Source organism: Sorex fumeus, unplaced genomic scaffold, assembly GCF_029834395.1.
Source record: "Sorex fumeus unplaced genomic scaffold, SorFum_2.1 ptg000131l, whole genome shotgun sequence".
Classification (NCBI taxonomy): Eukaryota; Metazoa; Chordata; class Mammalia; order Eulipotyphla; family Soricidae; genus Sorex; species Sorex fumeus.
This window is the reverse complement of record NW_026606188.1, coordinates 6163358-6188380: the sequence shown is the minus strand read 5'-3', so window position 1 is coordinate 6188380 and position 25023 is coordinate 6163358. Positions and strand designations below refer to the sequence as shown.

General features: G+C 47.4%; 1 protein-coding gene across 2 annotated transcripts; it reads right to left on the bottom strand.

Moving 5' to 3' along the window:
• Window positions 1-44: 44 nt before the first annotated feature.
• On the bottom strand, window positions 45-21027 carry MACIR (macrophage immunometabolism regulator). 2 transcript variants are annotated; one of them, XM_056139136.1, is made up of 3 exons: window positions 20909-21027; window positions 13161-13247; window positions 45-693 (listed from the first exon to the last, which is right to left on the bottom strand). In XM_056139136.1, the coding sequence occupies exon 3, from the start codon at window positions 670-672 to the stop codon at window positions 49-51; it is 624 nt and encodes a 207-aa protein (XP_055995111.1). In that variant the 5' UTR covers window positions 673-693; window positions 13161-13247; window positions 20909-21027; the 3' UTR covers window positions 45-48. The 2 variants fall into 2 exon arrangements, with proteins under 2 accessions (XP_055995111.1, XP_055995110.1); XM_056139135.1 differs by lacking the exon at window positions 13161-13247 and having other exon boundaries at window positions 20909-20984.
• Window positions 21028-25023: the final 3996 nt, after the last annotated feature.

The window sequence follows — 25023 nt, the reverse complement described above, 5'->3', positions numbered from 1 at the left end:
CCCGCACACAGTCCGCCAGGGGCGTCGGTCCGGCGGCCGCCGCGCCACTCAGGTGCTGCTCCTGGCGAAGACCCGGTCCCCGCGGAGCGTGAGGTGCTGCAGCTGGTACTGGAGCACCTCCGTGTCGGCGGGCTCCTTGGCGTGCATCTTGTCCAGGTTGAGGTAGTCCAGGGACTTGGAGTGCGCGCGCTTGCCCTTGAGCAGGCAGAGCGGCAGAGGGCCGTGCAGGGCCCGGTAGGGTTCGCACGGGAAGGCCTTGGCAGCCCGGTCCCCGGAGCTGGGCATACGGCGGCGCCGGCGCCCGTTCACCGCGGGGATCTCGTAGGGCTGGTAGTGGCGGGCGCGGGCCTTGGCCAGGCGCGAGGAGCGCGCCAGGGCGGTGTCCAGGGGCTTGGCACGCAGGCCAGCCACCGCCTCGCCCTTGGCCTCGTCGCCCGCCGAGCACTTGTGCGCCAGCTTGAGCAGCTCCTCGCCCGTGGCGAAGCCCACCAGGTAGTTGGAGTCCATGTGCAGGATCTGGTAGCCGGACAGCGTCCGGCGCATAGGCGAGCAGGGCGTGCTGGAGCAGCGGGGTTTCTCGGCCTCGGCCCTCCCCGGCGGGCTGGCCTCGGCGCCGGGCAGCGGCAGGGTGGCCAGCGGCGCTCTCGACTCGCCGTTCACGTCCACTTCCATCGTAGGCAGCGGTGCACACGCCTGCGGGGGAACACAGCGGGTTAGAGGAGAGACAAGGGGGGCGCGGCTGCCGGGGGGGCCGTGCTCCACCGCGGGGAGACCCCGACCAGAAGCGGGAGCGAGTCCTGCGCACGCCACGCGCGGCCCAAACGCAAAGACAGGAACAGTTTTCAGAGAAGAAAAGGGAGGGGCAGGGGAGGCGGGCAGGGCATCTGCCTTGCACGTGGCCGACCCAAGTTCGGTTCCCAGCATCCCAGAGGGTCCCCTGAGCACCGCCAGGAGTAATTCCTGAGCGCATGCGCCAGGAGGAACCCCTGTGCATCGCAGGGTGTGACCCAAAAAGAGGAAAAAAAGGAGGAAAGCCCGGAATCAGGGGAGACACTTGGAATAAGCCGGCACCAAGAACCCGCAACCGGAGACATTGCAAGCACCCACGCAGGAACTCCACCCGCTCTGCCTGCAACAACTGCATGCAGGTGGAACCCGAGCCTGGCCTGAATCCAAGTCTGGGTCGAACCCAAGCCTGCAGCACGGCCAAGAGGAGCCGCGGAGCGGTCCTGCGCAGCATCTGCCCTGCCCTCAAATGTAGCACACTCCCCGTGGACGCGGGCCCCTGGACGCAGCTGTCAGCAAATGGAAAACAAATCCCCACATTAAGCAAATAAAAAGTTGTGTGGTTTAACCAAAACCAAAACGATTTCTAACTTGAATTGAAAAAGTCTTTGATTTTTGTATTTTCAAATCGAAAGGAAGAGTTCACCAGGCATTTTTTCCCCCAGCTATGTTGAAGGGCATATAATCAAAGACAAAACCTGATCAATTTATGCAATGATTCCAACTTAAATCGAAAATCAAATTTTAAGAAACGGAGGTGTCTCTTTGTTGGGGGAGGGGAGGGTTGTTGGGCCACACCCAGTGGTCCTCTGGGTTTACTTCTGGCTTTGTGCTCAGGAATCAGTCCTGGCAATGCTTAGGGGACCACTGGGTCTCCACCAGAGAACAGACAATAGCTGATGCCTTGGGGCAAGGCCAGCGCCTTCTCCCCAGTAATCTCTCTCCAACTTGTGGAGGAGCTTCAGAGATTGATGTCACAAACCTTATAAATGACCATTCATCCACAGACTCAATTAAACAATACCATTATGCAGTTTTAAAATTAATCCTAAATACAATAACCTGGGTCATCAAACATTTATAAAGTATCAAAGGTATTTTGAATATCAGAAAATAAATCACCGATTTGACACTAATTTTATAATAACTGAGACACTGAACTTCCATGTAATTAATAAGTGGCAGAAAAACTTGTTGACGTCAGTCATTACAAACACCAAATTACAGAGTTCGGAAAACTCCTAGGCCAGATTCCTCACAATTAATGGACAGCTTCCTAGAAAGCTGCAGGTAATTAAAAATTTGGAAAAGAAAATACCAGTGGGTAAGGTGCGACAGTGCCATTTCTGTGAAACTTCACTTCTAGTAGCTGGCCGGGTAGTTAAGTCTTTGAGATCACTGAGCAAACGTGGCCAGTGCAGCAGATGGCCAAGGGTCCATCCAGACCCTGCGGAAAATGGGGCTGTGCCTGCGACTCTGATCTGAATCCTGGCACCACCATCACACAGGACACCCAGGCACGCATCCAGAGTAGCTTTTATGTACCACCAGGTGTGGCCCACAAACAAAACAAACCCCAGATACAAAATGAAGTCGAGTAACACCTAATTATTTTTTAGTTTAATTATTATGGTTCAGGTCACGTGTGTACTAACTTTGATGTACAGTCACCACACCCCAGTGCCCAAGCACTTCCACCAGTTCCTGACATTACATCAGTGTCTCTCATTCCTCTCCGTATTGGGCACGCTCGGTTCAGAACTGAGAACTGAACAGGTTTACAAGCCAAGATCAAGATTTTGCTCTCATTCCATCCCGTCTTACTCCCTTGTCTCTCCATCGACCACAAATGTGTGGAGTTATCCCGTACTTGTCCTTTTCCCTCTGACGCTTAGCATCATGTCCTCCAAAACCATCCAAGCTGCAGAGAACCATACGCTTTCATCTTCTCTTAGAGCTGCATAGAATTTTCTTGTGCATATATTACAACTTCTTTTTTAAAAAACAATTTTATTTCTTTTCTTTTTGGGTCATGCCTGGCAATGCTCAGGGGTTATTCCTGGCTCATGCACTCAGGAATTGCTCCTGGCCATGCTCAGGGACCAGATGGGATGCCGGGATCCCACTCAGGTTGGTCTTATGCAAGGCAAATGCCCTACCCACTATATTGCCACAGCAGCCCCTATTGAAACTTCTTTAACCATTCAACTGCTAATGGGCATTGGAGTTGCTTCGATATCCCAATTACTAAGTACTACAATGATCATATATATGTTAGTACCTATCTTTTCAAATTAACGTTTTAGATAATACCATCATTGTCACTGCCTCCCATGTTCAATGATTTGCTCGAGTCGACCCAGTAACGTCTCCATTGTGACATTTGTTACTGTGTTTGGCATACAAAATACGTCACGGGGAGCTTGCCAGGCTTTGCTGTGCAAGTGAGATACTCTTGGTAGCTTGCCGGGCAGTCCGAGAGGGGCGGAGAAATGGAACTTGGGTAGGTCAGGTCAGCCGCATGCAAGGCAAAAGCCCTACCTGCTGTGCTATCACTACAGCCCATATCATACCATAACACTGTAAAATTGTAGCATAATTTTGAGATGAGAAACTTATTGCAAGACTATTAACTCAATCTAATCAATACTTTTGTTAAAAAAAAGTCACATTTTCATCAATAAAACATTTCAGAAAGTTTAGATATTCATTTACAATCCAAGCAATTAGAAAGTTAAAAAAATTAGACATGCATTCTACAATTTCCACCATTAAAAAAATGTATAAACCATGTATATGAAAAAGCAATAAGATACCATTCTGTCTATTCTAGAGTTCATATAGCACAAGTAAAACCTAACAACAGAATGCCTGAGATAAAGCAAATTTAAAAAAGCCAAAGGAAACAATGTAGTTTTAATTTTACATTAAATCTTAGATTACTTCCAATGTTAATGCAATAGAAAGTCCTTGGCCCCTCATTTCTTCGTGATTCAAAGTAAGTGGGCAAGAGAGATAACAGAGTGGGTAGGGTGCTTGCCTTGCATTCAGGAGATCTAGGTTTGACTCTCCAGCACCACATATGATCCAACAAGCATTGCCAGGAGTGATACCTTAGCACAGAGCCAAAAGTAAGCCCTCAGCATTGCCTGGTAGGGTTCAAAAATCAAAGCCCAAAATATAAATACACACACAAATACACATACATATATTTAAAGAAAGTGGCATTATTCCAGGCTAGTATTATAAAAAATAAATTTATTCTGTGTAATCAATTTCTCTATTAAAAGACTGGAGAAAGTAGGTGACTTAGCAGCAACTTTGATAAGCACACAAACCCTAAACGTTTCTCATATGCTAAATTTCAAAGAGCCATTATGAGCCTGATCAAATTTTATGCCGAATTAACAAATGTTTCCTCTAAATCAAAGGACAAACTAATCCAACCTTTCTCACCCATTCTATAGCCTAACATAATGACAAGAGGACAGCTGTAAGGCCTTAATCGACCGTACCGGGGCAGTGAAGGAAATGGGGCTCATTCCACACTGGCACCGCATGCATCTGTCCTCCATGGCCCACTGATGCCAGGATTATACTCAGGGAGTCAACTGACCCCCACCAGTCACCTTCCTGTAGGATATCCTCTCTGGCATATCCTACACTTCACTACCCACTCTAGTCTGGGGAATAATTCAAACTGAGGCTAGCAGGAAAGTCATCTTTGGTTGTCTCTGAAGAATCAATGATGGTCAGCAAGCTAAGCATTCAATGCCACCATCCAGAGGAGCAGGTGGTGGATCCCATGATTAGCACACTCATTACAAGGCTCATCATCACACTCCTGCACTAAGTCCATCCTTCTGCATCACAATGCCTACCCAGGGGAAGAGTCTCTGGAACTGCCACTGAAGAGGGTATGATAGCCAGCCTCTCCTTGCAGTCTCCAGTGAGTGAGAAACAGACGGGTTACTGTACTGCCTAGGAAACAGGAATTCAGGAATCTAGAAAACACAGTACTTTTTCCCTAACAAGAGGAAATAACATATAAAGGCCAAAATTTGAGGTGGCCTTCGAGTGTGGATGCTACTGTTTCCTAACTATCCCAGATGAAACTTCCTATGGTCCTGCGGTCCTCATTTGTATGAAAAGCCCAATCAGCTTAGGTAAACACTCAACAGAATCTTCAGGCATCCTCCTGAGAGACTAACCTAGACTGTTAACTGAAAATGACGTTTAAGAGCTCAAGAAATGTCAACCAGGCAGTCTGTTGGGGGAAAAAAATCTTATTTGAGCCCAAAGGAAAACCCAGAGGGTAAGGCAGTTGTCTTGCACACAGCTGACCAGGTTCAATCTCCAGATCTGCATATGGTTCCTAAGTGCTGCCAGGAGTGATCCCTGAGCACTGAGCCCAGAATAAACCTAGGTGTGCTGGGGACCTAACCCAGGGCGGGGCAAGCACCTTATCCACTGGGCTGCCTCCAGCCCAAACTGCTTAGATTTTTTTAAAATTTTTTAATAGTGAGACATCATGAGGTACGGTTGCAGACTTACACATTTTTGTGCTTGGGTTTCATTTATACAATGATCAAATACCCATCCCTCCAAACGGCTTAGATTTTTAAATGGATCCTCTTCCACATGGCATTGTCCTGAAGTGCATCTACTTCACGGTGCTGAGAAAGATGACTGAAGGCTGGGTTTCAGAAAATGGAATTTCCTGGCAGGTAATTCCTTTTCATCTGGGTACAATGCTGACTAAGCACTAAGCCTTCTATAATGTGACCAAATTGAAAATTTTTTATGCTGTTTAATTTCTGAGAACATTCTGGCTGAATTTAAATGATAGAGCAAAATCCTGAAGCTAGACACAATTAGCTTTCTCATATTACTTTTTTTAAAAAAAAAATTTGTACTATTTTCAGTGAGGTACCAGGATTTACAATACTATTAATCATACTTTTCATGCAAGCATCATTCCAACACCAATCCCACGACCAGAGTCCCTGCTTCCCCCCACCAGTGTTCCCAGGACCCTTTCCACACACCCCAGTCCCGTGTATGCTCAGTCTATAGGCAGAATCTCTAGTTCTGATAACTTTCACCATTTTCTGTTCCCTCTAGTTTTCCTTCTCCCTCTCCCTTTATCTCTCTCCCTGTCTCTCTCTCTCTCTCTCTCTCTCTCTCTCTCTCTCTCTCTCTCTCTCTCTCTCTCCCCTCCCATCCTTATCTCTCTCTGTGTGGAGTGGTGACACCTACACATGTAGATGAACAGAGATAATGTGCCGGAATCCCGCAAAATTGTAGATCAATGGCACTTTTTTTCAAAACCGCATTATTTTACAGGTATATAAAGTGTAAAAACATTATAAACAATTTGCTGCTAAGACATTTTAAAGTTTACATGAAACAGAAAAATCATGCAAATGTGAAAGAGTGAAGAGAATTAAGAATATTTTAAGGGGGAGATGAAGTCATGAAATTTACATACAAGTGGTACTACAGGGAAAGTATCATGCTAAGTGAAATGAGTCAGAAAGAGAGGGACAGACATAGAAAGCTTGCATTCATCTGGGGAACATAAAGTAACAAAATAGGAAACTAACACCCAAGAACAGCCGAGATAAGTTTACTCCATGGCTTGGAGGCCAGCCACACATGCTGGGGGAAAAGGGAGCTCAGATAGAGAAGGGAGCACCAAGTAAAGGGTGTTGGGAGGATCCTCCCAGGATGGGAGATGCATGCTGAAAGTAGACTATAGACTGAACATGAATGCTACTCATTGCCTCTTTTGCAAACCATAGCACCCAAAAGGAAACAGAGAACAAAAGGGAATGCCCTACCACAGAGGTGGGGTGGGATGAGGGGGGGGGAGGGATACTGGGATCAGTGGTGGAGGGATGGGTACTCGATCATTGTATAACTGAAACTTAAGCACAAAAATTTGTAAGTCTACAACTGTACCTCATGGTGTTTCACTATAAAATTTTTTTAAAAAAAGGAAAAAATATTTTAAGAGGAAAATCTGAATAGGCCTATAAAAGCGTAAAAGTGTACTTGATCCGAAGAAAGGGAATACTGGCTTTATGTAAGATGTTATATTCTAGATACTGTTTAAGGTAGATATTACTAAGTAAAAAAAATAATAAAAATCTCTATGGATTAAAAAAATACACTATTCAATATAAATGTTAATTTGTCACTAAAACTATGTAAAAATTTTCATCTGGGCACAACGCTGGCAAGCTAGGAGTAAACAACCCCTTTTTAATCTAGTAGAGGGCAACCCTCAGCGCCATGAGTGAGTGCCATATCTGATGCCAAACACTGAGAAGTTTGTCCTGTCCTGTCAAAAAGGATAACCTTCTTAAGGCTTTGTGTAGAACTGGCTCGAGGTTATGAATTCCCTAAGCTGATCCAAGTTCACCAGGTTCTGTATAGTTCCTTCAAATCATAGGTGCTCATTGCACTAAGTTTTTGTAGTATTTCCCTCTATTCTCTCCTAACTCAGAAAGTCTCATTTGCTAGGTCGCTGTGACTCTTCCTGGCTTTCCTATGCATGTAAGTTCCTCTTTTGATTTTGCTGCTTTGAAGAGTCTGTCTCTATCTTTGCTTTTCACCACTCTGAGCACAGTGTGTCTTGGTGTTGTGTGAACTGCTCCAGCTAAAGAGGGAGCAGTACAGATATTTTTTACATCTGGAATTTAAGAGGCAAATGAAAAGGATAACACTAGAAGAGATAATACTGAATCATTTCAAAGTCAACCTATATTGATCTGCCTACAAATTCATGCTGCAAAATATTCTTACCGAAATGACTGATCAGAAGACTAGGCACTTATAGCTACCATTGGAGATGGCCTCTGTTTAGCAGTATATTCTTCATGTTTTGCATGAAAGATAGCACAGCGGTAGGGTGTTTGCCTTGCACGCAGCCAACATGGCCGACCCGAGTTCGATTCCTCCGCCCCTCTCGGAGAGCCCGGCAAGCTACCGAGAGTATTCGATATGCCAGACACAGTAACAACAAAGTCTCCAATAGAGACGTTACTGGGCCCGCTCGAGCAAATCGATGATCAACGGGAGGGCCTTTGCTTTTGCTTGCTTTTGCATGAAAATTACTTGTGCCTATATTATTTTTAATAAGCCCATATGAGATGCAGTATCTTGTTTCATATTCTAAAGTCACCCTTGTATCCACAAAAGCAGACTGGGAGATAAACAATGACAAAGCACTCTCGTAAATACTGTTAGGTATGTGCCGCAGATATTGCTCCCGCCAGAGCAATAAGAATAAATGGAAACCAGGAAATCAGGCCCAAGGCTGACTTCACTGCTGCAGAGCACTGAGAATCAGGAGCTAATGATGCCCTTCCTGCTCCCATTAATGACTTCTGTATATCATAGAAAACAAAAATAGAGCAACTCAAAAATAGAAAAAGTGATGATATAATTACAGAAAAGGCAAAATTTCTGGGATAGAGGAGTCCAGAAAATACAAGAACAACAAAATAAATCCACTGTCAATGGACAATGCTTTTTATACTCAACTTTTGAGGACTGAAGCAGCAGTACAGTGGGCAGGGTTCCCGCCTTGCACATGTAACCTGAGCTCACCCTGGCACCACATGATTCTCTGAGCACTGCCAAGAGTGACCCGTTAGTTCAGAGCCAGGCATCAGCCCTGAACACAGTCAGATGTGACCCCAAAATAACAACAACAACAACAATGAAAACTCAGTTTCTTAAACAACCACGAGGAATAAACACAGCATTTTCACTGATAACAAGTAGTTTCAGTATCGAACACACCCCCCACTTCCCATGCAGTATGGAAGAGTGCTCCGCATGCAGGGCTGATCCAAGACCACTCCGTGTTCAGAGGTTCAAAAGTGGGGATTCAAAAGCAGAGAGACATGGTAACACTCCAGTATTTATTAAAATGTAGGCATTTTTAAAACACTAGTTTCAAATTTTCACTGCAATTAGTATAGTGGGTAAGGTGCTGCCTGGCACACGGCCAACCCGGGTTCTATCCCTGGAACACCTTTTATTCCCCGAAGGGAGCACAGAGCCAGGAGTGACAGGAGTGATCCTGAGCACAGAGCCAGGAGTTGGTAACAAGCACCACTAGGCGTGTCCCCTCAACCATCTCCCCCCAAAAAAAATCTCTTGTTGAAATTGAGCAAACACATACTGGACCCAATAAATGGTAAGTTTTACCACTGCTGTACAAAGAATTCCTTTTGAGGAGTACTGCATTCTGGGAACTGTTTTTTAAGGTAGGCTTATCAAAATTGTCACCCTCAGTCATCCAAAAAAAAAAGCTCCATATGCTTGAACTGTTTTTAGCCATATACAGTGATAACCTTCAAGGGGAAACAGAACTTTCTAAACACACAGAACAAAAACAGCCCCATCAGAGGTGGACAGAGATGGCTGTGATGGGCCATTCCAGATGCCAGAAAATGAGCCTCCTACCGGCCTTGTGGGACTCAGAACCATCTAGCTGAATGCAGAAGCAGCTCGGAGCTCCCTTCCCAGGTGCCTCGTGCTCCTGTAATCTTAGCAGCCACGAGGCTCACACGTGGCCCCCACCCCCAACGGGTTGCAGACTGGATCGGGTTCCACGGGCTTCCCAAAATACTGGCATCTGCTCTATCTCAGGCTTATGCTTTAACTCCTCTGCTGCGGAGTCTGGGCTGTGACACTGTCAGAGAGTCTCCACGTGAGTCCATGATGGAGACAGGGGTGGGAACTTGTGTATCACGGGGCCAGGTTCCACTGTCACGTTCCCTTTAGTTTAATTCAGTAATTACAGTCCGAATGCTGGGTATCAGTTTTGGCTACTTTCAAATGCTAACAACTTACCCCTCCAGCCTTCAAATCTTACCATTTCAAACTCAACCTGGGCTTCAGAAACATCTCAAACATGTTACGAATTGATGTCAGTTATCAGTTAATGCATGCTGACACCAGGGCCTTCATCTACACACACATCGTAGAGCTATTTTCACTTCTTGGAACCCTTTATTAGGTGCAGCCACTTTGGAAACAGCTTGTTAAAGTAAAAGTAAAGGCTTATTAAACAACCTGCTGCCCTACTTCCTAGGTATTTGCCTGAGGGGGCAGTGGGGGGAATGCACTCATAAAAGATGAATGTGAATGAACATTTCCAACAGCTTTACTCATGATAAACTGAAAACAATCCAAACATCCTTCAACAGAAGCCTGAGATACAGACATGTAATACATCCATCCATTCAATAGGATACCACTCAGCAATGAGAAGCAACAAACCAGGATTGCAATAAGCGAAAGATGCAGACAGACAATGCAGCCTGCGTGTGACACCACTTCTGTGATGTTCAAGAAGATGCAAAACTTGGGGATTAATCAATGATTGCCAAAGGTTTGTGGTGGCTGGGAAGAAAGGACAGAGGACAGGGGCCCCAGGGGATTGGGGGGTGATTAAAGTATCTATATTCAAAAATACAATGTAAATAATTATATAAAGTGCTCTATTCATGGTTCTTTTACAAGTGAATAAATTTGGCCAAATTCATCAACTGAATACCTCAAAATGTGAATATGATTTACACTATAATAAATCTGAATTTCAAAATAAAAGAAGTAGTCACACATTTTCAAGTTTCTTCCGGTGCTCCAAATCAAACAACTCCTCAAGTTTGAAGAGACTTGAAGGAATTTTAAGAGCTGCCCAGTCTGAACACCTGCAAGAAGTGGTAAATTCAGGACCTCTCATGCTGGGCCCTTTATCTTCTGTCGCTCCACCAGGGTGTCCTTTACTTACCCATTTATCAGTACCTATATAAAGATCCATACCTGTATTATAGAGATACAGGTGTGTGAGCATGCACACACACACACAGACACACAGACACACTCCCCCCACTTATAGCTGCCATCATCACAGACGGACTTGGATTTTAATTTAAACTGGAGGCACTCAGCAGCACAGTGTGTGCCTTCAAAGCCTACAGCAAGAGCTGGCTCCTGGGCCCACGGCACACACCAAGCAGGGACACAGCCCATCCACTATCTGCGGTCCAGGACATCTAGTGTGGAGTGTCTGGAGGACAGCAGGGGGGAGCCTATGGCCTCTTCGAGCCCCACCAAGGAAGGAACGAGCTCCCTAGTGAGTACATCGGTGGCACCATACCTACCAAGTGAGACCACCAGATGGGCCACCCCCAGCAAGTTCCACAACCCAATGTGTCACCACCCCAACCAAGCCAGTGTCTGTACACATGCACATCACTGCACAATGGGAGCCAAGAGGGAAGATTCTAAATTAAACAAAGGGCCAGAATGATAGCACAGTTGGTAGGGAAGGTGCTTGCTTCACACATAACCAACCTGAGTTTGAACTTCACAGGGTCCCCCGAGCCTACTAGGAATGATTCCTGAATGCAGAGCTGCGGGAAGACCTGAGCAACAGGTGTGCCCCAAAACCAAAACCAACCAACCAAACAACAAAAAAACTCCACAACAAAGGTGGTATGTGACATGACCTAGCTTTCCGGTCCCTTGTTCAATATCCCCTAAAAGAACTTAAACTTTGAACCCTCTTATTTGGTTCCACAAAACCAAGGCATCTGGTCAAGTCCTCCCTTTCCCAGCACTTCCCAATGCACTTTGCCACCTTGTATGGGAAATACCCTAGGTTTGACCCCTGCATCACAACGCATCCATCAATACCATCAGTGACAGTCTTCCTGGTAAGGGTCCCATGTCTAAATAGAAAAGAAAAAGCACTTTCAAGCCTAGGGCTCAACTATGAAAAGGGGCAAAGAGAGAAACAGGCTCCCGGCAATTAAGATCCTGTGATGATGGTAGGGCCCCCAGGAGTGGTACCTCGCTCAGCTAGCTTACAGTGCTAATTACAAGCTTAGCATTCCAAAAGGAAATGTATGTGCCTAAATCTGTTGAACTCAATTCATCTGGCAAAAATGTTCTTTTTTCAGGGGCCAGAAAGCTAGTACTGGGGTTAAGGGCCTTGCCTTGCATTGGGTCAAGGTCTCATCCCTGGCACCCTATATGGTCACCCCAGCCCTGCAAGCAGTGATCCCTGAGTTGAGAGCCAGGAGTAAGCCATGAGAATGGCCAGGTGTACCCCACATCCCCCTCCAAATGAAAGGAAAAAAACGTTTCTTTTTTATTTTTTTCCCCTCTTACCCCTTTAAGTCTCTTAGCTGCTGGAGCCTACCGTAGCAATCACTTATCCTGAAGCGACTTCCCAAGGACTGAGATTGCTCTAAATAATCCTAGCAAAGATGAACTTGGCCAGAGCATGACTCACACATGTGCCTATCAGTTTTAAAATGTCAACAGGAAACTGCTTTTTGTCCTGCCTGCTTTTGGCAGTACCGGGGATGAACCCAAGGCCCCAAAGATGCCAGCCAGCACTACTCTGGAGCAACCCCACACCCACCCAGCATCTTTATTAAATTCTGTTTCCTCTCCTCCCAGGATGGGAGATGCTTGTTGAAAGTAGACTATGGACCGAACACGACTGCCACTCAATGCCTCTTTTGCAGACCACAATACCCAAAAGGAGAGAGAGAACAAAAGGGAATGCCCTGCCACATAGGCAGGGTGGGATGGGGGGGATGGGGGTAGGAGGGATACTGGGATCCGTGGTGGTGGAAAATGGGCATTGGTGGAGGGATGGGTATTTGATCATTGTATAATGGAAACCCAAGCAAAAAAAAATTGTAAATCTTCAACTGTACCTCATGGTGTTTCACTAATAAAAATTTTTTAAAAAATTCTGTTTCCTCTTTAAGGATGGAGAGCCATACAGGCAACTGTGCCAGCGCAGTCTCACAGATGATGTGCGTAACAAAGCCGGCTGTGTGATGTATTTCTAGCAGTTTAAATCCATCGTGCAAGACAAGCGACGTCACATTTACAGTGAACCCTGATGTATGTATGAGGCAGCGCTGCTCCTTTCGGTCACTACCTGTCATTCTCCTGGTGCACTGATACAGAAGCAGAGCTTTTTGCAAATTATTGCACAATCTTGAGAGCTTCATATTTTTACTAACATTGCTTGGAAACCAATCACTCTCACTTAACCTCAGCGGAAGAATAATCCTTCAAATCTCCTTTATCTGACAACAAAAACAAAATAATCTACCCAACCAAAAAGTAAATATTTCAGCTATAAAAATGTTAGCATATGCAAATCATCTGATTTCTCTCCTGAAAAAAAAACACCTGTAGTTACAGCACACACATTACTTACAATATACTGACATTTTACATTCATGTTTATGCACGTCTTAAAAACACTGCAATATTCTGTTCATATAACCGTTAACAAACAGAAAAGGCAATATATAACTCACCAAGCTAAATCCCAGGTGTCACTGTACAACTTCCAATGAGTCCCAAGGGAACACAGGCATAATAATTTCTCTGCTCTACGCCAGATACTAAACACGAAACATAAAAATAAACCTTTAATTTAACAAATAACACAATTTAGAAAGCAATTATACCAATTCTAGCTGCAGAACAGGATGAAGCTAGAAGAAAGTACTAACATGGGGCACGGGTTATCATCCGACACAATATCCATTCACTTAGTTCAAGTAATTTTGAGTTTGCACAGCAAAATGAAATCCCAAACACTCTATCCCAACTATGCCTCTGGATTCCACTGTTTAAACACTCCCTGGGTTAAAGAGGGACAAAAGAAGCGGGCATTCCATAGGAGGACCATCAGCCTCCCATTCTTCATTCATTCAACAGGAGTATACAGAAGATCATTCTGCACACAGGTCACAGAAACAACTGCACATCTTCACCTTACTGCCAATTCTGCCTCTTGACTTTGCATAGCCAGCGGCCTTGAAATTTAGGACAATACCATGCACCCTCGGACAGCTGCTCCAGTGAGGAAAGAGGTGGATGAGTATGTTTTCCTGACTGCATGGCCCTTTGCAGATGTGGGATGCTACTATTTTACAATTAAGTGATGCAATGTTTTTATTTTAGCCATAAAAAAGCAACTATTACCCAAAAATAAATAAATAAGCACTGCACTGCACTCCTGTTTTTCATCAATTTGCTTGAGCGAGCCCAGTAACATTCTCCATTGTGAGACTCGTTCTTACTGTGTTTGGCATATCGAGTACATCACGGGTAGCTTGCCAGGCCTTGCCGTGGGGGCAAGATACTCTGGGTAGCTTGCCGGGCTCTCCGAGAGGGGCTGAGGAATCAAATTCAGGTCAGCCAAGTCGGTGGCATGCAAGGTAAACGCCCTACTGCTGTGCTACTGCTCCAGCCCAAATAAATAAATAACTTGGAAAAAAAAGTAAGAATTCCAAAAAGACATCTTTTGGGTTGGCATGTTTTGCTCTAGCTTTCTCTTAGCTAGGGAGACAATGTGTAAAAAACTCCATCTTTACCCCACCCTCCCCAGCTAATTGCACCCATTTCTGAAACCAAGCAAACTCCCCAAAGTCTTCTCCATCAGAGAGGCTGCTGGTTGGGTTGGGTTTCCGTTGCTACCTTCAGAGGGGAGAGGGGAGGGACACAGAGGGGTGTGGCCTTGCCTCCAGTGACTGCCTCATTCCCTGCAGTTGCAAAGGGACACAGGCCCCAGGAAGCAGCAACAGGAAAACAGAGACAGCAAAAGGAAGGAAGGCAGGGTGTTGCCACTTCGGGCCTGCCCTTACCTGTATAAGTGGATCCCCAGGAAACACCTGACTACTCAACAGCAATCCCTGACTCAAGGAACTGCAAGAGCTACTAATGACGGAAATCTGTGAGAAGCCAGCAGGCGCCAGCCTAGAACTCATAGACTGAGATGACAAGACCCCCTTCCTATCATTTTGTTAAGAAAATATTCACAAATTGAACAACCAAAAGAGAGTGGGGGGGGGGGGGGAGCTAGACAATTAAATCTGGTTCTACTCTACACTGGAAGCTTCTGGTTTTAGCAAAAAGTGATTCTTCTTCTAATTACCCCCCAAAGAAATTCCCTATACCAGTTTTACAATCAGTTCAACATGTTTTTTATTTAAATGAATGTATTGAAAAAAAGAAATTTTTTAAACTATTTCTAGAACCTCTGAATGTCTATCACTTAACCTGTCTCCACGTGGAAACTATTTTTCCTGTTTTATAGTCCTGTCCTCCCGTTGTCCATAGATTAGCTCGAGCGGGCCCAGTAACATCTCCATTGTGAGACTTGCTGTTACTGTGTCTGGCATATCGAATACATCATGGGTAGCTTGCCAGGCTTTGCCGTGCGGGCAAGATACTCTTGGTAGCTTGCCGGACTCTCCAAAAGGGGCAGAGGAATCGAACCCCGATTGGCCGGGTTGGCTGCGTGCAAGGCAAACGCTCTACCCACTGTGCTATCGCTCCAGCCCCTGTTTTATAGTAAACTAAGTTATTGCAGATATTCCTACATTAACTTGAACTTGGGCTGGAGCGAAAGCACAGTGGGTAAGACATTTGCCTTGCATGCAGCCAACATGGCCGACCCAGGTTCAATTCCTCTGTCCCTCTCGGAGAGCCTGGCAAGCTACCGAGAGTATCTTGCCCACAGGCAAGCTACCCATGATGTATTCAATATACCAAAACCAGTAACAACAATTCTCACAATTTGTTGTGCGGCATTACTGGTGCCTGCTCGAGCAAATCGATGAACAACAGGAGGACAGTGCTGCTGCTGCTGCTGCTAACTTGAACTTTATTTTGAATTAAACAAATTAAACTTTATTGAACCCCAACCCAACTGACTATACTGACTGTACTGACTGTACACTGCCTGTTTCATACTAACCTCCTAACCTCTACTCAGTGATAAGGCTGGGTGTGTCGCTTTTTATACAATGATTATGTTCCTGAAAAAGGAATATTCCTATCAGGTAGAATATTATTTAAAATGTGTGGGGAGGCAGTTTATTAAACTTTCCGTCTCACTTGTGCAATGGCTAGTTTCATCCAACTTGAAACATGTTAGGAGCCTGGAACTGAAGCTAGAACAGCAGGTAGGCCACTTGCCTTGCATGCCATCGACCAGGGTTTGATCCCTAAACCACATATGGTCCCCCAAGCCCCAACAGGAGTAAGTGATGTCTGAGCACAGAGCCAGGAGTAAATCCTAAGTACCACTAGGTGTGTCCCCAAAACCAAATTTTAAAAAGTGTATTCTTACACAATACAGTAGAAAGTCACGTACAAAATGTAAAGTCACAAGCTCTTTCTCCTACAAGAGTGTAAGATTTTTTTAATCAATCATAAGTTACCAGGCAGGGAAAATTGTATCAACAACACTCTACAGATATATTGTTGGATACCAAATATAGTCAGATGAGTGAGGAAGACCCGAGTTGCACTTTGAGGCTAACCACCTAAAACCATCACTGTCATCGTCACTGTCCTCCAGTTGTTCATCAATTTACTCAAGTGGGCCCAGTAACGTCTCCACTGTGACACTTGTTACTGTGTTTGCCATATCGTATACGTCACAGGTAGCTTGCCAGGCTTTGCCATGAGGTTGAGATACTCTCGGTAGCTTGCCAGGCTCTCCGAGATGGGTGGAGGAATCGAACCTGGGTCGGCCAGGTTGGCCGGATCAGCCGCGTGCAAGGCAAACACCCTACCCACTGTGCTATCGCTCCAGCCCTAAAAACACATTAGAAAATCTGAATGCTTTATTCATCAAGAAAGAAGTTCGTTAAAACTTGAAAATTTCTTCAAACTCTTGTATAATCTATATCATGTAATTTGGTGACAAATTCTTTCTTTCACGTGAACTGTCTTTCCAAATATTATTTCTCAATAACAACAGCAAAATCAACTTAGTAGATTCTGAATTGGAAAACAAAATCCTTAAACTAATTATCCAAACCCTGGCTTCTTAACAGTGTGGAAGTCCAGGAATCAGTGGGTGATCCCCAAGTGAACAAAGGGGAGTGACAGATCACCCCAAGCCAGTGCCAAGCCCCACACAGCAACACAAGCAGGCATCCCAGGAGCAAAGGGGAAACCACGGACAGATGCTTCTCTCCATCCCTCTTTCTGCTCACTCGAACTTGCTCCTGTCTCCATGCCTAGGTGCTGAGAAAAGGATAATGGTAAGGAAACTGAGGGTAGGGGGATTGTAAATGAGAAGAGCAAAGACAGAAGAATTTGGGATGGTTGGAGGAAAGATACCACAGCAAGCAGGGCACTGCCTTGCATGCGGTAGACCCAGGTTTGATCCCTGGCACCCCATAAGGTCCCTTCTGTGCCTTCCCCCCACCAGAGTTCGCCCAAGAGTGAGCTCAAAGCCAGAAGTAAACTCTGAGCATCAGTGGGTGTGGCTCCAAACAATTTTAAAATGGAAGAACATAACTTAGTTCGTAACAGATTGCCTATAAAGGAATACAGTGAAAAAAGTATTGTAAAGGCTTTACTCGGTCTATTAGAAACCATTACAAGACTGTCATCTGAATGCCCCCAAATACAGACCTTCTAAGCTACGCTTTGATAATACTTAAAAACGACCTACAAATCTCAGATACTTGCAATGGATTCTGGCCATTGTTTTGAAAATGAAGACTTGGCAAGATTTGGATGAATTTCCTTTCAAAAGTTGTCAGCAAGAGGGAAAGAAAGTCACATGAAATCCTTACAAGATAGATTAAATGCTACAAAGAGGAACCAAAAACACAACACCTAAGAAACAACAGCAAAAGTCAGAATATGTAAGACTGTTAGCTATAAGCAGCTGAGACAGACAGAAAGCCTGTGACAGTACCCTGTCAGCACTACAAGAGCACTAAATCAAGCCTTGCCCAGAGCTGCCCACAGACCTCTGGAAAGGGAAAAGAAGCCACGGGTGACTAAGCAAAAGACACCCAGCATTTAACTGTAAATGAAGCTTCTACAAATAGAAAAGTTTGCAAACATTAACTCGCAAGCGTGTCAAATTTCTCAGGCAAGGTGACAGATGCCATCACGGGGAAATCAAGAAGAATGTCCTTCAAAAGTAGATCATATGTCTTGGTGAGTAGGTACTGTGCCCTGGCACAATTATTAACAGCACCCCGTCATCACTCAAAAGTGACCCAGTTTGGTGACCATACTATATTCCTCGTCGAAAGAAGCAGCTGGCAGTGCCAGGGATTGCAAAGGTGAAGGAATTGAGGGCGGGAAGAGAGGTTGATCCACTCACACAGAGGATTCCCACACAGATCCGGTAAGGATATCCTTGGGTTCCTCCATCCTCAGCAGTTCATTCATTCATTCACTTAACCATTTGGTCACTGGACAATATTTCTTCAGTCTTACCATGCCCCAGCCAGCACTGTGCAAACACTTTGGTGTAGTAAATATAATAATAACAATAACAATAATAATAAACCTCAGGCCTGAGCTACTGTACAGCAAGTAAGGTGCTTGCTTGCTTTGCACTTGGCCAACCCAGGTTCAATTATCTGCATCCCATATGGCGACCTAAGTCCCCCAGGAGTCATTTCTGAGCACAGAGTCGGGAGTAATCCCTGAGTACCTCCAGGTGTGGCCCTCCAAAAAACAATCAAACAAACAATGAACCTGGAGACTAGGCCTGAAGCCAAGAGAGGCATGGGCATCTAAGTCTCTGGACAATGAGATACAACATCAAACCTGAACCACACAGAGATTGGACAGAGGGACGTGGGCTCCAGGTGCAATGATCCACGCCCACAGAACACATCCACATGCACAAACTCACACAAAGCCCGAAATCTCAGGCTGCAGCCTAAATAAAATATCCATAAGAAAAACACTTAACAAAACCTGCCAAAAGGCCAGCACACAGCTCCTGTGAATTGGGGTAAAGAAATCTGACAAGTCACTGAATATCAAATTACTTTTTTAAAAGGATAAATTTCAGACAAAGAAAATAGGGGAGTTTTTGAGTTCTAATTCCAGCACCCAAAACACAAAAGTGGGGAAACCCCAGTGTTTTTCACAATGTCTATTTAAGGAGAGACTGAAAAAGGGGAAAAAAGCCAAAGCAGTTCAAAAAATAAAACCATTTTTTAAGTTCCATTCATTTCATGAAGATATTCCGCAATCTCTCATCTAAAAGATACCTCTAAATTTAAAAACTACATGTCAGAACTAGAGTACAAAGGCAAACCCATGTTCAATGCCCTGCACCTCGCTGGGTTCACAGAACATTGCCAGGAGTAATGCCTGAGCACAATCAGGAGTCAGAACTAAGCACCGCTGGGTGTGGCCTCCAAACAAAACAAAACAAAAAGTAAACTCCCCAGTTCTATCAAGTCACAAAACACCGCGTTAAAACGCCAAGGGAAACCCAGCAAACGGTTGCCCCCTCCACACTCACAGAGGGCGTACTTGAAAAGAATTTCCCTTTATCCTTTGCAACTCATAAAAACGAAAGCATCCATCAGTTTTGAGTCCTTAGAGGGGTGTGACGTTTCCGAAACCATCCTTGACCTTACAAACAAACCATTAACCTCACCAGTGCGGTTAGGCAACCCATGATTAGTGCAGGAAGACCAAACTGGGTGTCGCGCTGACACCGGGCTCTGTGAGCGCCCGTCAAGGGCGCTGTTCATTTTCCATTTCTGCTCTGCAGAAGTGAAAGCAAGATTACCAGCGTCTCATCATTCCGGGACATCGTCTTCTACTTTTAGCAAACATCCAGCTCTGCTACAGAGCTGACTCCGAGGGGCTCTGGCGGGGGTTCCCTGCGGTCTCGACAGGAAATCGGCCGCTTCGGAAGCGTAACTGAAGGGGGACAGGTGTCCACCGAGGCGCCTGCCGCTGATTCTGATATATTTTGATAGAGACAATACAGAGGCCTGGCGGGGAGAAAAGAGCTCATTCTCCCTCCGAGGCCACACATCGGCACAGAAAGCTCAACCCCCAGATAGGAAGTTTCTTCGTTGCATGCCACCACGTAATAACTTTCAGCACTGGAGTTTGCCTAGCTCTGCTGAGCGTCTGCAGGATGGCGCAGAGCAGGGAAACGCTCCCCCGCCGTCCTGTGACGCCTGCACCTGATGTCCTGGAGCTCAGCACTCAGCCATCGCCCCTGCAGTGACAGGGCTCGGCAGCTGAGGCGAGCAAATATCCCTGCATCCCTGAACCAAGCAAGCCGTGCCTGGGTCCATGCACCCCCAGACGCCCGGGTCCTTTCAAGTTTCCAATGCACGCGGTGCCATCACAAAGCACCCGGGAAATCTGTGCACCGGCCCTCCGACACGACTGGGAGTGCTTCAGGTCGCAGTCCCCAAGCGCGGCACCCCCAAAGCGCTGGCCCAGACCTCGCACGAGGTCGGCGTGGGAGCAAACTCTGGACAGGGCCCCGTTGTCCCCAACGGCCCCCTAAGCTGTGACATGCAGGGCTCGACCCACAGAGGGAGCAACCAACAGGTCCCCCGTGCACAACGTCCATAAAGGAGTCGGGGACGTCAGGCACGTTGTGCAAGAGCCCTCCGGTGGCCGCCGCCTCCTGCAGGCCCTCCCGCACCCGCCAGGTCCCCAAGCTCGCTGGGCCTCGGGGCCAGGCCCCCGCCCCCGCGCCCCTCCCCGCCGGCCCGGAGCCGGGACCCGCTCGCGCCCTGGCAGCTGCATAATGGGGACCCCCGCTCCCGGCCCGGCTCCCGGCCTCCGATCCCCGCCCCGGACCCCGCCCCGGACCCTTCTCCTGGCCCGGGCCCCGCTCCCGGCCCGCACTGCAGCACGGCCTCCCGGCCCGGGTTCGACGCGGCGGGCGCCCCAAGCAGCGGCTCCCCGGCCCGGCCCGGCCCCGCGCGCCCGCCCGCCGCCCCCCCCGCGCCCCCCGGCCGCTGCCCCCGCCTCGCCCAGCCCCCTCAACGGCCGGCCCCCCCCGCGCGCCCCGCGCGCCCCAGCCGCGGCACGGCCCCACCCCGCGCCGGCGAGCCGCGGGCTCCCCGCACCCCGCCAGGCCGCGCCCAGAGCCCCACCGCCGCCACCCGCCGGCCCCGCCGGGCGCCCGGACCCAGGCCGGGAGCGGGGGGCGGCGCCGCGCGGGGTCGGGCTTCCCGCCGTCCCCACGCCCGCCGCCCCCGGTCGCGGCACAAAGGCGGCGGGCGGCCCCCGCCCAGCGACCTACCGAGGCCCGGGGCCCGCGGGGCCCGCCAGCAGCCGGGAGCAGCGCCGCCGCGGCGCGAGTGCGGGCCAGGCCGCCACCAGCCGCGCTCCCCGCGCGCTCGCCCCGCGCCCGCCGCCGCGCCGCCCCAGGCCCCGCCTGCGCCCGCCCCGCGACGTGCACCGCCCCCTGCGCCCGCCCGCGCCCGCCCCGCGCCCGGGCGGTGGCCGCACAGAAAGGCCGGGGCGGGGCCCGCCGTCGCGCACACGCGCACCCCCTCCAACCGGAACGCGCGCGCGCCCCTCCAACCGAAACGCGCGCGCGCCCCACTCCCAAGCAAACGCGTGGGCACCTCCCCGCGCTCCAAGTGACACACACACCCCACTCCGGCTGGAAGACGCAGCATTACGCACCCGCAGTGCCCGCTCCGAACGAACAGACACCCCCAGTCCAACTGAAGCACACCCCCAACTGAAAAACACGTGGCCGCACGCACCCCACTCGAACTGAAACGCACGCCCAAACACACGCCGCTCCACCTGAAACATGCATGCATGCACACCCTACTCCAAATGAACCGCACTCCACACCCAATGAAACACGTGACCACACAGCACTGCAAAGGAAGCTTGCCTCCACTCAAACCGAAATACCCTTACACAGCCCACTCCAAAGAAGCAGACATCCTCCTACAGATGAAACACACCCCAACTGAAAAACACACCCTACTCCAACTGAAAAATACACCCTACTCCAACCGAGGCGCCTTGCACAGTCCACTCCAAATGAAACACATGAACACTGCTCTAGCTGAAACACACAGCCGGTCCACTCCACATGACCACATGAAACACACCATTCCAACTGAAATACCCTCCAAAGGAAACACAGGTGCTGGCACATATGCACACATGCACACACACACACACACACACACACACACACACATACACACACGCACACCAACTGGAACACACAAACACCTAAATCCTTGAACTTGCAGGCCTAGCCTCATTTGGGCTCCCACAGTTAAGTGATTTTGTGGTAATTGTCATATGCGTCTCTGCTGAAAGTTACAAACACTAAGCACTAGCAATGAAGACACAGTTTTCTAAGTTTACAATCTTCAAAAACTGCTATAAATCTAGTAAAAGGTGGGTGTGTGAAAGATTCAGATTATGATTGGATTAGCTGCTCTTGAATCTGCCAACTTGATCTTTTCCATTCTTGTAAGTTCCTTTGAGGCACCAGAGATATAGTACAACTGATAAGGAACTTGTCTTGCATGGGGCTAATCTAGTTCAACCCTCAGCAGCACATACATTTCCTCACCCCCACCACAGCACCACCAGGAATGATCCCTGAGTGGGCTGAGTGTGATCCAAATTCCTCAAAAGAAAGAATTTTCAGGATAGAGTGATATTACCGTGGGTAGAGCACTTGCCTTGAATGCAACCAACCTGGGTTCGATTCCAGCAACCCATATGGTCTCCCCGGCCCACCAGGAGTGACCCCATAGTACAGAGCCAGGAGGCAGCCCTGAGCAACACTGGGTGTGGCCCAAACACAAAAACAAAAACATTTTATTTGATCAAGCTTTTCTATTCTCAGTCCATCCTGTACATCCTGCCAAACCAATCAATACAGTAATAAAAGGTTTAATAAGAATATTAGCTACTTGTGTTTACTCCACTTTGTGTCCAGCCTTCTTTTCTACATTTCCAAGTTATATCTCTCAGAAATTCTGTGAAGGAACAAGACAGCAGAACGTTTCACTTCCTTGTTGTTAAGGGGTGTAATGTGTTGGTGACTGAGCTGATTTTGAACCTAGGCAACAGAATAACAGAGTTGTCTTGTAACAGGTGCTAATTTATGCACTGTCTCAATCCAAGAGAATTTATCCTTGTTTTTAACAAAACGCTGTATCTGAGCATAAGAGGCATCAAGTTGGGATAGAGACATACAACCTGGAATAGATCTGGCTTCAGACATGTCTCAGGGCCTATACAGACACAGCTAATGTGAAGGCAAAGACATGACCCATGATCCACGCTGGGCACCAGGGAACAGCCTCAGCCAGGACACACTAATTCCTCTCTCTGTGTCCTGAAGTAAGTAGGGCAAGGTAGAGGGAGACAGAAACTTTTTTTTCCTTAAATTTTAATTAGTGAGACACCATGAGGTACAGTTGTAGACTTACAAATTTTTGTGCTTGGGTTTCAATTATACAATGATCAAATACCCATCCCTCCACCAGTGCCCATTCTCCACCACCACCAGTCCCAGTATCCCTCCCCCCCCTTCCCCCAATCCACCATCCCACCCTAGCACTGTGGCAGGGCATTCCCTTTTGTTATCTCAGGAGACAGAAACTTTTGACATTCTCTAAAAACATATTTAGAAAACAAATTATTTTATTTCAACTTTCCAAGTATGCAACTTCTCAAGTGCAGAATTTAGCATGTTACAGTATGCATTAAACGAATAAAAAATGAACTTGGAGGGTATCAATTCTTTAAAAGAACACAAAGAGTTATTTCAATTTGCATCTGCTTGACAGGATCATGTTCTGATGGTCATTCTTTTAAAAAACACCCCCCAAAACAATGATTATTCAGAAACTTTAGTTTCAAGCCAGAGCAATAGTACAGCGGGTAGGGTACTTGCCTTGCCATGTCCCAGTTCAATTTCCCAACACCCCCAAATGGTCCCCCAAGCTCGCCAGAGTGACCCCTGAATGCAGAGCCAGAAGGAAGCCCTGAGCACAGCCAGTTGTCACCCAAAAGACCAAAACCAAAACCAAACAAAAGATATTTGAAGAAACTTAGTTTCATTTAGTCTCCTTGAAATAACCTTATCAAAAGTATGTCTTGTACTTGTCCTTTGCCCTGAATACCAGGCACTGTTCATCCCACAAAACCAATAAACGTCTGATTTGCCTTTGAGTTGATGGGGCTCAGAGCTAGGCCTGTGGTGGAGCACTGTGCCCCCCCACCCCCATGGGTGAAGCTTCAGGCTCCACACCCGGCCCTGACTCTTCACCCAATCAGAACTGCCTTCAATTCTTGGCTGGTCACTGATAATAAACAAATTGAACATGCAACTCATGAATGATAAGAGCTTTATGTGTGGTCCCTCCGTGATGAGTTTATGACATTTGAGGACTCCAAGGCAGAAGTTAAATTGGAGGTGACTCACTACTAGACTGAAAGGCAGTGCTCAGGGGATGTTGGAGGTGGAAGTGATACAAAAGTCCTTCCACGAGCTTTCATCTGTTCTATGAAGATAGAGTCCACCTATTAAAAGAAGCATGCTTCTAAAAATGAGGCGTCGAAACAGAATAACCGTGATCTCAAAGGTCCTCCAAGTCTCAGAACTGCCACATTCCATCTGCAGTGTCCCTGGTGGCAAACTAAATCTCTGCCACAAGCGGTGCTTCCTCTCCCCAGAATCATTTTAAAAAGTGGTGAGGAGGAATTTTATGTGGATTTTTTCGGTCAAAAGCCTGCTTGAGAGAGCTGGGCAGATAAACGTGGTTCCAGCACCAGGCTGTAATAAAGCAAATGCGTGGAGCTGGAGCAATAGAACAGTGGGTAGGGCAATTGCCTGGCACACCGCCCACCTGGGTTCGATCCCCCAGCACCCCGTACATTCCCTAACACCTCACCAGGAGGGATGTCTAAGTGCAGAGTTAGGAAGCCCTGAGTACCTACAAGTGTGACTCGGAACACCGAAAAGCAAACAGCAGCCACAGGCTCAAGCGTGCAAGGAATCTGACTTCTTTCTACAGACCCACTTGGGTCCAGCAAAGAGGAGCTACAAGGGAAAGGAGAAGCTAAAGCACATCAGCAGAGACAACAGCAGGCATAGACAGGGGTGCATGGAAGAGCTCAAAACCAAAAGGCGAGGGTGATGTACCCCAAATCAGCAAGCAGTGACCAGGAAATGGCAAGACTAAGGGGAGGGAAACAGCTTAGGAAAGGTCGGGGTGACCAGGAACCGCGAGAGCCGGGAAAAGGGAGAGGCCGAGAGTCTCCTCTCCTGCCTCCCCAGCCACACCAGACCCAGATGCCAGCTGCCGCTGTCAGCAGAGGTCAGCCCTGGACAATAGGGTGGAGATGGGACAGAATGAGAGGCTG

Bases quoted from the DNA above. Each gene is read 5' to 3' on its own strand.
- MACIR (XM_056139136.1), bottom strand. From the start codon at position 672: ATGGAAGTGGACGTGAACGGCGAGTCGAGAGCGCCGCTGGCCACCCTG.